Source organism: Semicossyphus pulcher, unplaced genomic scaffold (genome assembly GCF_022749685.1).
Source record: "Semicossyphus pulcher isolate SPU_LCO1_2020_fin unplaced genomic scaffold, fSemPul1.0.p SCAF_4, whole genome shotgun sequence".
NCBI lineage: Eukaryota > Metazoa > Chordata > Actinopteri > Labriformes > Labridae > Semicossyphus > Semicossyphus pulcher.
In genome coordinates, this window is record NW_027211715.1 from 16,196,760 (window position 1) to 16,210,153 (window position 13,394).

A 13,394-nucleotide genomic window follows, 5' to 3' on the forward strand; every position below is an offset into this window, starting at 1 on the left:
GAATTTCAGATTACTATCTGTGGATCTACATTACTTAAAGATTTGTCTTGCTATGATTAATAAAATTCCTAAATGAGTTATAGGTCTCAAAACTTTGTATGATGTAAAAATGTGATTTTTTGTTTCAAGCGTTTTACGTCACTTTATGTTGATATGGAGAACAAACACAACATAAAATAATCATAAAACAACACTACATATATATATATATACACATAAGAACACGTCAAAATTATGGGGGTAAATATTTGCACAAATTGTCTTTTAATTTATATTATCTATGAGATACATTGTGAGACAATGTGATGAGTAACCAATGTCATTATCTCTATACGATTCCTACTGGAGCACACACAATAAAAACTAAAACTTTACATTTAACACATATATTCTACATTCAAAGTTGTAAATATGCAAACATTCTGGTAATACCTGTGAAATGAAAACAAACTAAGTTGTAGGACAATATGGCAAAGACACGCCATCTTTCTATCTAAACTAAGCCTCTTTTGGCTATTGGAGTCAGAATTGTTGTTTTGCCTCCATTCTTGACTTATTTTGACAAACCAACTTAAAAGAAATTGCTCCTTAAAAAAAATTGGGACTTGCATATGAGAAAATTGGAGTTGAACTCTCTATGAACTTTTGTAAAATCTGATTTAATCAATCTGACTATTTCATTTCTTGCAACATTGAATTCATTAGTCTACGCAAAGTAGCAAAACAAAATGTTGCCTTCAATTTAGACCTGGACAAGCTGGGTAGAAATAATAAATTAATGAAAGTTTGTATTTTTGAAGACCATGTTTGGAAACATTGCAGATATCAGGATTATTAGCATAGTTATTAAAAAGGCATTAAACGACCATTTAATTGCCACAAAGGTTAAGAAAAATACTTTTATTTATGGCATCACCCTTTTGGCAAAACCACTATGTGCCATCTTACCTAAAAACGACTGCAGCCAATACATTAATTGGTAATACAAAATAAAAAATAAAAAATGAAGAAGAAGACAAAAAGGTGTTGCTATGTTATGAAGGACTTATGCCATCAAAATAACTATCAAGGCTAGTTAGCTTAATATGGCGAGGTAATGATGTGCTAGCAGAGAAACTATTAACAACATAATTAGGTTAATAGAAGCAATTAAAACATTCACAAGTAATAAATGAAGAAGTAGCTTACACTTAAGGACAGACAACACTCTGAAAATTAGAGCTGGCTCTGCGAGGAATATCCGCAGGAACCCATGGCACGCCAAAGTCTAAACGGTCCAAACAAGTCCAAGCTGAAAAGGGGGTCTTAATTAGGTGTCCGCAATTATGCCTAACTGTAAATGTCCAGTGAGGGGCGCTGTGCTATGCCCAAACATAATTACAGTCTGACCAGGAAAATAGCTGGGATTCTTTTACAATAAACAATTGTTTTTGTTAAACTAGGAACATTTGAAGTCGCAGTTTTAACGTTTTAGCTAAAGGTTGCCTGTTTACGATCCATTTATGAATACGATCCTTAGTATTTATTTGTTGTTTTTCCAATCACTTACGACTTTAAGTCCAATACGGTCTCCCTGTATTTCGGCTTTGGTCTTTACCAATCAATTTTTTAACTTGCTAACTTCTTGACTTTCATCACAACCTAGTCACTAAGTTAAAGATAAATTAATGACAAAAGTATACAAAGAGATGCTATTGTGAGTTTGACTGTGATACATAAGCTTTTTTTTTCTTTTCTTACAGTTGGCCCTATGATTTCATTAGTGAAATTAATTCTAGTTAAAAATCTAAGATATAGGCTTCACCTCAAAAAGGTGCAAGTGTGTTTGTGTGACAGTTTGTCTTTATTAGGACTCTTGTATGAGGGGAACTCTTTGAATAGGACCTTACACTTGCAGTTGTCATTATTAGACAATAATTAACAACCGTTCATAGTATGAGCAAATGTTCACAATATTGACACCATTTTTTAAAACAACAAAAAAATTGTCACATTTAATAATTTTCAGCTGCCATAAACAAACCTGACAAATAATGAAACTATTACTCACATTTCATACACTAAGGATTATTTCTTAAACAATGTTAACAACAGTTTATCGTGTACAAAACTCATTTGAAGACAATAGTCTAATTTATGATACAGTCAGGTCCCCTTTTATTTTAATTTATCTATGTTCGTTTAAAGGTTGAAACTGATCTCAGAGAAGCCACCACAACTTTTCAAATGTTTATGGAGTGTAGAGGATGTATGTAGAGACCATAATGTTGCCCAAATATTGTCTGTTGGTTGAGATTTCATCATGGCGAGAAGCATCATCGTTTATCTGCCTTTCCTCTCTGGACACTGGATTTTGTAGCCTACCCTGTAGGCCTGCAGATACACACGTGCCTGGTTTATCCTGGAAGCAGAAACAGATTTGTCATGTTACAGTTATACTCTGATATAACTCAACATTTAAATTAGTTTAAACTGAGATCTACATATCTTACACTTGCTTATACCACAGCGTTTCACAGGAGCTTGAACAACTGTTTGCAAAATACTTTCATGGCATAGTTCATCTGTTTCATTATATATCTATATGGTAGAAGTGTAAATAAAAGGAAAGTTCTCAACAAGCCTTTTGAGGTCCATTTATTTCTGTAGGACTGATACTTCTGTAATAAACCTCCAACCACCTGCTATTCCAGACAGATAACGCATCAATAAAGATCTACTTAATCCTGATGAAGAGGATGAAAAAAGAAAACAGGTAACCTGTATTTAGTGCAAAGCTGAACTCCAAGGGGTCCACACCGATCAACATAACTCTCCCTAAACGCCTTTCTTACGGCTCGAGCCATACTGACCACCGTGGTTACCACAGGGCACGTCCTAGAAAGGAAACAATAACAAACAGAATCAGAATAAGGTACAGAGTCCTAATGATATTACAGGTGTATATCTGCTGGTTAATGAAGACATCAATCACAGTAATTCTCCATCTCATCCACATTTTATCATCTGCTCAACAAATTGAAAGACACTTTAAACTCAAGACAAAACAGAAACGTCAAAGCAGTTTCATTGCGGTTTTGCAATTATAGTATTTTTTATTTATTTATTTATTTATTTTGAACATGTTTAAAATGACGATCTTGTTATTCTTACTATTGTGGCATTAGATTTCATAAAGGTTCTTTGGTCTTATTAGTAAGTTACTTTTTACTATTGGGAAAACTTCAGTTTGCCATTAGAAACACAAAATAAAAGAACATCACACACCTAATCTACGCTGCCATTAATTAAAGCCTTAGGGGTCTTTCAGATTGACACTATCAGTGTGGATAGCAATGAGTGGGGTCCCATATAGTTTTGCCCGCTTCATCTGTTTTCAGACAATAATGGTTTGATGCATAGCTGCACAGTTAACATAATGCAGTGCACCAGAAATATTGAAACTAATTCTTTACTCTATGTCCAATAAAATGAAGGCCCTGTCAGATGTATCAGAGATGTTTTGATATTGTTGCAATTAGCTAATCTCATATAGTGCAGGATGAGTAAGTAATAAGTCTTTAAAAAGCTCTACAATATTGTTTTAATATAATTTAGTAAAAGAAGACTTTAGCGAAAAGGCAAACAGAGCAGTGTACAGGCTGTAGATATAGATGTAGCTGGTATTATTTGTGAGTCTACTCTTTTTGTTTCAGCCTTGTTACTTACAGTCTCTCACAGCGCAGGCCTGCAGTGCCCTCAGGACAGGTACAGGTGTTGTGGGGACTGCAGGTGGCCCCGTGTTGGCAGGGTGGAACACACGGGATGGTCACCGCTGTAGACACAGCAAGAGCCTTAATGAGAAGCAAATGCTTAAAAATATCTTTTACATACACACAAACACACACACACAGACTGACCCGTTTCACATAGTTTTCCAGTAAATCCTTTGGCACACTGGCACCTGTTGAGGCCCACACAAACTCCACCATTCTTACAAAGCTTCTGACACTGAACAGGCTCTGTGGGAGACAGAATTAATTATCTTCAATGAATTATCACAATAAGGCTGAACCCGTCAAGTTGCAGTTTACATGAATCAGTGTTCCCTGAAGAATGACTGAGGACTGATAATTGGACATATTCTGAAATATCACCTTCACAAGAATTGGAAAGATGGACAGACGGAGAGATGGACAGACAACCCACAAAGACATAATGGCTCTGCCAGGGCTGCAGCTAGGTCAGAGGCATAAAAACAGATAAGGTCTTCACAGTATTCCAGTTCAGTACACTTGAACTCTATAACATTGAACTCTACAACATAGTGCAACACTACAGAGTCATTCACCTTGAAAAACAAGCATTTTAAGTAGGACATCAGTATGACCTAAAAGTAACAGCAAACAGTGATCTGAAGCAGCCGCTCAGCGGCTGGACAGTAGCTGGTCTGTGTTTGTTTTGTAAATGTTAATAACCTTTGAAAGGTTCTCTTTGATCGCAGACTATTAAAGATCCAAATTCTAAAGCTTCAAAATGTACTTGAAATAAATGACTACTGACTTCATTAAAACCTATAATGTTGAACTTTTATTATACAGACTGAAAATCTACCAGCCTTCAGAAAGATGAACTCTCTATGACAATAAATGTGCGCAATTCAGCTGAGCAGTAATTTCCTACTGTCAGGTTGTTTTAGGATATTAGAGGACTGAAGACATGAATGTATAAAGATTTTCACAGAAAAAAAGAGAAGAGTCTAAAAAAATTAACTGTTTGAGACATTTGAATTTAAATATTTGAATTATCTGGCGTCTCCCTCAGATTTTGGTTGGGACCTCTTGTTTGGGTTTGAATTACTACTCTAAGATAGAGAACATATTTCCAGATCTTTACATTACTTTTAACACTCAACAATCGGAGTAAAGGTTGTTTTTGCACGAGAGACAATTTGCAGACTAAGTCACAACTAAAATCCTGCGATGTTTCAAATCCTAAAAATTGATGGAATAAAAGACCACACATATAAGTTAGTGTCTCCTGTAACACATCTGTCCTGATGGAAGCAAATCAAAATGAAGCAACGCTTAAGACCTTTCATTTCATGATGAAGTGTTACTGATTACTTTGTAGGTTTTACTACATTGCAGTGTTGGTTACACATGGGTCCTGTATCATAAATACATACAACCGTTCTATTTTACTTGGATCAAAACAGGTAGCTACATATACAGTGAGCGTAATCTTACCTATCTGGCATCGAGCGCCTTGCCATCCACCAATACATGTGCATTTGTTGACATCTACACATCTTCCCCCATTTTGACAGGCAGGGGTGCACAGGGCTGCAAAAACACACACATGCATGTAGAGGTAAGTCCAACGAGGAACATGACACTTGGAGGTAACATGTGTAGTCCAAATAGCATGATTTTTAGATTACCCAGTTGCCTTCTTGTTGTTTTTTTATACTCATACAGTATAACCCATATTTTGTCAGGCAAACAGGCTTGGAGGCGAGGAGTTATAAATGACTAGCTAACCTACAGAACCTGCGTGTCTGGTGTAACTCATGCCAGATGTGTTGTTGGTGTTGCTACTCACGCAAGAGGCACTGGGGGCCGTTGTAGTCAGAAGGACATTGGCAGGTATTCGGCCCCACACAGCGCCCACCGTTAGCACAGGGCAACTCGCACACCGCTGAGCACAGTCGACAGGGCCGACACAGAAAGACACAAGAAAAGTCAAAGCAGGATTAAAGGAGATTAAGATTAAAAATTAAAGACATATCTTGTGTATTAAACAAGGGTTTCAAAATAACAGCAACAGTGTTTTTTTTTATGTCAGAGGTCAGAGGAACCTGTGTGGCAGCCGGGTCCGGTCCAGCCAGGAGGACAGAGGCACTCATTCCAGCGCATACAGGTACCTCCGTGGGCACAGGGCGGGGAGCACATCGCTGAAACACACAACCAACATGCTTTAATACATATATTTTTCAACACGACGTTAGCATTTGCACGCCCCATCAGCATGTCCTTATAAGAAAAGGTGTTTATAATCTTTTTTTTTAAGATTATTTTTTTGGAGAGAAAGGAAATGTGGGGGAGTAGAGAGTGGGGGATGACATGCTCTAAATGATTGGCAGACTGGGAGTCGAGCCTGCAATCAGTGCGTCAAGGACTGTAGCCTCTGTACATGGGGCACCTGCTCTACCAACTGAGCTAAACCAGTGCCCCGTGTTTACAATCTTTAAACAAGGACCTGGATGGTGACTCTAACATATGATACCTGTTTTTTTGTCAACAACATTTACAGACACAAATGAAACAGCAGTCCAGGTTTGTACCTGAGCAGCCGAGTCCAGGGTAGCCTGGAGGACAGTCACAGCTGTTTGGGGCCACACACACTCCGTAGTTTTGACAGGGAAGCTCACACACAGCTGGAAGGCAGATAAATTAATAAGCATAATTTCAACCACTTAGAAAAAACGGAATAACAAAGGCCTTCCACTAATAGTGTTCATGATACTTATTTTTATAGTATCATTTATGTCTGACTCACGCTGGCACTTGGTGAGGTCATCTGTTCGTACTTGATACCCAGCCCTGCAGGTGCAGTTGAATCCACCTGGATGGTTCACACAGAGCTGCTCACAGCCTCCGTTTGTGAAGTCCCCACACTCATTCACATCTAATGACAAAAGATACAGGGAGAGTTAAACAGATAAACACATTTCAACACATCCAAACTATCTTATTGACAGTCTGTTCAATGTTTTTCTTTTTGGGCTGATGACCGTCACCGAAACCTAACTGTGTCCAAAGGCAACAAAATTGTCCAAGAAAATGTGGCCACAGCTGAACCGCTCAGACTAATCAGCCTTCTACAGGCCAACACATTTCGTCTGTTCTTTTATCTGGACAACACCTTCAGCCAAGCAAATGAAAAATGGATGAGAAGCTGATTGCAGCAATTTAAACATTTCCAGCTTTTCAATGTTTAAACTAAAAGACCACAGCATAAATGTTTACAAAGTTAGGCTTGTGGAATCCTCGTATCATTGTTCCAACATTTGGCAAAATCTAAACATTATTTTAGCATTATATGTGCTAAAAATTAAGAAAGGCCATCAAACTTGGCTGCATGGATATTAACTCATTTGCATTGGCATTACCAGTTTCCAAATCCATTGAAAAATATACACAAATGTATAAATACAGCTAAGTCACTTTTAGGAGTTAAAAAAATAGTACTCACCCACGCAGCTCCTCTGATCCTCGCCCAACTTCCAGCCTGCTCGACAGCTACACTGGACCTGTCCCTCTGCCTGCACCGTACATGAATGGTCGCAACCACCATTTCTTAGATTGCAAGATGTAACATCTGCTCAGGCGCAAAAGAAATTATTTTAACATTAAATATTTAACAATTTAACAATGTTTTGGGAACGTCTGAAGGAATATCTGATATAACAGTACTGCATACCGGCACCCTTAGCATCCACCTGCAGGCTCCGGCTACAGGGGTTTAGGATATTATCTCATAATTCTCAAATGTCTGCATGTAAAATAAATCTGCGAGGAGTGATGAGGTCGGAGCCTAGACGCCGAACAAGTTATGTTCTGCTGCAGCAATAAACCTTTCAAGGTATCACAACGTGAGTTGTCTGACTGAAATATTAACTAATTATTGTCTGATAATAAAGAGACTGTAAAACCCAGGGGACTGTTAAATCACAATGTATATAAGGTTCTATAATCTATATTTTAAAAAGGGGTGTATATGGATCTATTTTAAGCTCTGACTGGGCTACATGATCTGGGCTACAGTGTGACCTTAAAGCAGATAGTAAGTACAAGAACAGAAGGCCATGCAGGCAAGACCATTGGCTTGCAAAAGCCTAAAATTTGAATTGATTGCAAGTTCTTAAAACATTTTCATAGCAAGGCAATATTTGACATTTTTAAAGCTCAAAATGATGAGACACTTACTGCTGCAGGTGAGGTTATCTGTGTCAAGCAGTAGAGGAGGAGGGCAGTGGCAAGTGTGTCCTCCTGGAGAGTTGGTGCAGGTGTGAGAGCAGCCGCCATTCTGGAGTTTACATTCATCAATGTCTGGGCACACACACACGCAAACACATATAGGAAAACATACACAAACACACACACAGACACACAAACACAAGTTATTTAAATAAATCAGCCTGCTTAAATGACTAAAATAAGTTGGTAAACAGCAGTGAGAAGTGAAGGAGTGTCATTGAGAGACTGACCCACACAGCTGTGACCATCAATGTGCAGCTGGTACCCCGGCCTGCAGGAGCATTGGAAAGACCCCTGAGTGTTGACGCAAACGTGCTCACAGGTCCCATTCAGTGCCAAGCACTCATCCACATCTGTTGGATCAGAGACGTTTACTTAACTAATGGAAAAACACATCTCTATGTAAGGGCTCATTGAGATTTACATCAAACAGTATTTGCAATTCATTCTAGCACTTGTTTCAAAGAGCTCGGAGGGCCAGTTAAGTGAGATCTGCAAAGGAGGATGAATTTCTAAGTACCTTGTTTGGGTCAATGGCCTAAAACTGGCACTGTCTTTTAAAGAGAGAGACAATGCCTTTGATGTCGTCTATTAAATAACAGAGGATGACTGGAAACGCCTCCTTCTTAGTGCACATTGTGGATTCATAATTTACAAATTGTGTTGAATAATCTTATTTAATAATAATATTTTTACTTGAATGATCTATTCTATATATGATAGTGCGTTCTTTATTCTGCTTGCTTTGACTTATTGTTTTAATTACTGGTTGTTCTTATTACCTGTTGTTTCATGCTCATGTCTTTATCCTGTAGCACTTTGAGATTTGCTTCAAATGTAAAGTGCCTTATAAATAAAATTATTATTATTATTATTATTATTATTATTATATTGTCTGAGGATTGTTAGAGAGAAGCTAAGAATTAAGAATGTCATTGCAATGAATGTTTACTGTAATTGTTGTGCATGCAACAATAAAAGACGTGGGACTTGTGGTCCAAAACCCTCTAGGGTTCCTTTAAGATAGATGCCAATTTTAATATTCTATCATATACTGTATATCTTAGCTAAACTATGTTAGTAGTCACCTCTTGTTGGTGACACATTAGTGATGGTGAGTTATCTTTATGTTCCTAGCTAAAATCTTTGGCTTTGGCGCCCCCGTATGGTACTGTGAAAAAAGGCATTGTGGCACACCGCAATGCACACCAATGTCCTTGTTTTTTAAAGAAAAAATGCTTTTGCCACTTAAATAATTAGACACTGACACTGTTGGCTTAGCTTAGTTTAAATAAAGGAAGCAGTCTTTAAGCTAAGCCAAGCTTAACTCAATTATTACTTTTACTTTTCCCCTCTTGACAGAGCCAAGTTTGCTGTTTTTGCTGAGCTATGTCTTAAGCTATGTTTATATTTGGCGTACAATTACAGTATAACGCTGGTGTTCTTCTTCTTGTTTCACTTGTGGCAAAAATGAGAGTAAGTACTTTTCTCAAGATGTTGATCAAAACTTCCTGCTTAATAAATTAAAAATAAATAAATCAAATTAATTACATAAAATACTTAAAGGCAAGCCTTTGACATCTTGGAAGCTGTTCAATGTGAAAAATTACAATAGCTGTTCAGTTATTACCTGCTATTTCTTTACACACAGTGGTCTTCATTACCTAATGATTTAAAAGACTCGATATGTAAAGGATCAAGAATAAACTCTTGTTTGCACTTTGAGTGACGTGTGCAACAACTTCCTCCTAAAGCTTTTACCTGTGCAGTTGTGTCCATCCTGGTCCAGCTGGTAACCTGAGCCACACTGGCAGCTGTATCCTCCCTGTTCGTTGGAGCAGTTGTGTTCACAGTGTCCGTTGTTCACAGCACACTCATCAATGTCTGTAAACAAGGAAAATCCCAAAGGACCCGTGTTTGGTGAGTGGTGTGTGCCCAAGTGCTGCTGGCACACGCTGCTATTGTTACAATGACACAAGTAGCACTGGCAGACACTCAGTGATACTGAGGTCCATTAGTGGCACATATGCGAAAACACACACACTGCTTACCCACCAAAACAAGAGCGTCCATCTCCATTGAAGCCATGGTAGCATTGGCAGAAATACGAGCCAATGATGTTGCCACAACGAGCGTTGGTGTCACACCCGTGACCCCCAACCGCACACTCGTTCTCATCTGGAGAGAGCGGAAGAAAACTTTTCGAAACTCAATTCATTTCCATTCAATAACCATTATTCTGCCACTTGAGATCGTTTTAATGGAAGGCATAACAGCAAGTATTAAAACACACGCACACAAGGAAGCTGACCCCATCTACTGAAACAACCGTTTTCCACCGAGGGACGTCAGCACTAATTGCTTACCTTCGCAGTGTGTGCCGTTTCCCCGGTAACCCGGACGACAAACACACTTGTAGCTCCCCAGCGTGTTCTCACACACACCCTGACCATCACACAGAGCAGGGCTCTCCGCACATTCATCTACATCTGGGACAGAGACGAGGGACAGGCAAATAGAGTTTTACTAAGTGCAGATTGTAACTTTTTTTAAATTAACTTATTGCTCTGACGTCATTTGAAATATTTAAACATTTTATTGCAGAATAAAAACAGAATTCTGACGAACGTCCCTTTATTTGCCTGCAAGCAACGGAGCTACTAAAACATTTTAACCAAACCCCAATCAAGTCCTTATTATAGAGTAATCAATTTGGTCCCTGCAACACTAAAATATGGGTAAAAAATATATATATTTTGATAAACTCTCATGAACAGAACCTTTTCCATATTGCAAACTGAAAAAGCAAGCAGCAAGTGGAAAGCAAGGAAAGCTGTCATACCTTGACACACGTTGTAGTCTGGACACACAGGACCTGAGGCCAGAAGTGCAGAAAAGTCAGAGAGAACATAGAAGCGAGATGAAAAAAAGCAAACAGAAAATTGCTAATATCCAAGAGGACAAGAGAGGAAATGAGTCATTAAATGAAAAGTGAAAAGTGGAGAGAGCGAGAGAGAGAGAGACGCTGGGAAACAAAAACAAAGAGCAACGAAGCAGGCAAGCAGCAAAGCAGCAGATGTAAGCCCTGACTCCTGCAAAGTCTTCCTGCCTGCCAGCAGGAGTTATTAAATCTGGGGCAACTCAAGCGGAATATGAGAAACTCACAACACCGGATCAAATCTGGACATCAGTCTTATCAAGCTGTGTTGAAGCTTTAACGACAGACTTACCAACACAGGCGGGGGCCTCTGCTCTGAAGCCTGGCTGGCACTGACACACAAAGCTGCCGGGGGTGTTCACACACACATTTCCCAGCTCACGGCGACACTGCTCCTCGAAGCTGCACTCATCCACATCTGCACGAAGGAGAAATCAAATATAGGAAGTTCTATTTGACATATTTCACTATTCTACATATCCTGTCTACAAGTCCTCACCTACTGCATAGGTGCTATAGATAATCATTCTGTATTAAACATGCATTTTCCCTTGTTCATCCACAGGAACACACATCAAATGTCTACATCAGCCTTACCTACACAGCTTCGTCCATTAAGTGCCATTACATATCCACGAGGGCATAAGCATGTGAAGGACCCTGGGGTGTTTCTGCACTCAGCATCCCCATGACAGGCCTGCAGACCCGTCACTGCAGCCAGAGCACACTCGTCTATATCTGTAAAACCCATAAGCGCACGGCATCATAATGACCATACTACTAATTATCTGAATAGTGCTGATAATCATTGCCAAAACTCTCCTTCCAACATGCTCTCCCACACATACAGTACATCCTCTCACACACACAGATGCTGACGAACCCTGGCACCCTCCAGCAGCCATCAGGAAACCACGGAGACAGCTACACGAGTAAGAGCCGGGGGTATTAGTGCAGCTGGCATGGGGACCACACAGTCCGGGCTCGTCTTTTTCACATTCGTCAACATCTGTCGAGAAGAGAGGAGATAATATGCCACATCTAACTGACATCACTGCATATAAATCAGCATATAAAACATGTGCTGTATTGATGGGAAATATTTAGAACAGTTCTAAAACAGATATAGCTCAAAATAGTTAAGACAAGTGGTAGCCTTTTTCTAAAGCCTGCTACTAAAATTGAGAAAACCTTTCCATAAGCCCTTTCTCACCTTTACAGCCTGCTGAGTCCTGAGTGAAGCCAACAGGGCAGCTACAGTTGTCGCCACCCTTCACCATGCCAGATGGACAGCCACAGTCTGTGCTGTTCTCCTGCATCACCTGGTTTCCTGGACACGAAGGAGCTGGACTGGAGCTCAGGGAAACAGTTGTAGTTGGAGATGCCACTGTAAAAGAAAAAGGGAGGAATTTTAGGGCAAACAGAGCGCAGAAAATGTCAAGGGAGAACACAGAAAAAAACAAAAAAACTCACATGTTGTGGGTACATGGCCTTGTGTTTCACTGAGATTTCCAATAGCATTCTGAGTCACCTCATTCTAAAACAGGAGGAGCAAAAAACTTAATTTAAGTCATCAAAACCTTCACATCCAACATGACTTTCCAACATGAAAACTATAATCTCTTTAATAACATGGAGATTTTCCTCTGGCTCTGACCTGGCTCTTGGAGATCTCCACCTCTGTGTGTTTCAGGACTTCATTATCATCTTCCTCTGCACTGATGTTCAGATGTTCAGACGCAGACAAAACCAGCAGCAGGGCTGAGAGGAAGGCCCAGAGGTGAGTCATCATCACCTGAGTCTGTCTACAGAGGAGATGTGTTTACTGATCAACCTGATCAGCAGACCAACAAGAAACAACTCAAGTTGTTTAATAATGCATAGAAACTAGTGTAAATGTGAATGAGCTCAGAGTGAAATTAGACTCATGAATTGTGTGCTGCAGTCACACTACTCGTGCATGTCTAGGCAGGCCAAACAACAAAGGGGTTAGAGCACCCTGTTATTACGTTAACATCACCCCCTGGGCTGACTGCACAGAACAATAGAAACTTACAGCAGCTGCAAAACAGCTTTTTTTCCTTACGTAAAATGAGAGTTAAACTGTGAAAAGCATGCGTATAAGGGAAACTTTTGATAAGGAACACCATACATTTAAAGCGGCGTGACAAACCTATAGAGTAATGATGTAATACAAGCCAAGTGCAAGTGTAACAAACTCGTTTTCGCCGACTTACCTGGGTTAAATCTGCTCGCACTTAAAAACCAAGAGATAGTCAGAGACGGCCAGTTAAATCCAGATGCCAAAGATGGGCTTCCTGTCTTCTCCAGATGCGGGCTCGTGCAGCCGCAAGCCAGATCTGTGTCAGTGTGGAGAAGGGGGCTGTAGTCTACATTACAGCAATGACTCTACATCCTGTCCAGGAATTCTGCAC

General features: G+C 39.5%; 1 protein-coding gene across 1 annotated transcript; it reads right to left on the bottom strand.

Moving 5' to 3' along the window:
- Window positions 1-1,489: 1,489 nt before the first annotated feature.
- LOC138607972 (multiple epidermal growth factor-like domains protein 6) lies at window positions 1,490-12,748 on the bottom strand. Its single transcript, XM_069680636.1, has 21 exons — window positions 12,617-12,748; window positions 12,433-12,496; window positions 12,173-12,346; window positions 11,843-11,968; window positions 11,557-11,697; window positions 11,252-11,377; window positions 10,388-10,510; window positions 10,077-10,199; window positions 9,783-9,905; window positions 8,252-8,374; window positions 7,971-8,093; window positions 7,237-7,362; window positions 6,541-6,669; window positions 6,326-6,418; window positions 5,840-5,935; window positions 5,584-5,679; window positions 5,229-5,324; window positions 3,900-4,001; window positions 3,709-3,814; window positions 2,761-2,877; window positions 1,490-2,401 (listed from the first exon to the last, which is right to left on the bottom strand). The coding sequence occupies exons 1-21, from the start codon at window positions 12,746-12,748 to the stop codon at window positions 2,323-2,325; spliced, it is 2,418 nt and encodes an 805-aa protein (XP_069536737.1). The 3' UTR covers window positions 1,490-2,322.
- Between the last annotated feature and the right edge of the window lie 646 nt (window positions 12,749-13,394).

What these genes read in the sequence shown, in the direction of transcription:
- LOC138607972 (XM_069680636.1), bottom strand. Translation starts at nt 12,748, where the DNA reads ATGACTCACCTCTGGGCCTTCCTCTCAGCCCTGCTGCTGGTTTTGTCT. An exon ending in GGCTGCTGGAGGGTGCCAGG is followed by an intron (nt 11,698 to 11,842) that starts GTTCGTCAGCAT and finishes TGGGTTTTACAG; the next exon opens with ATATAGACGAGTGTGCTCTG. An exon ending in TGATGGTCACAGCTGTGTGG is followed by an intron (nt 8,094 to 8,251) that starts GTCAGTCTCTCA and finishes GTGTGTGCCCAG; the next exon opens with ACATTGATGAATGTAAACTC.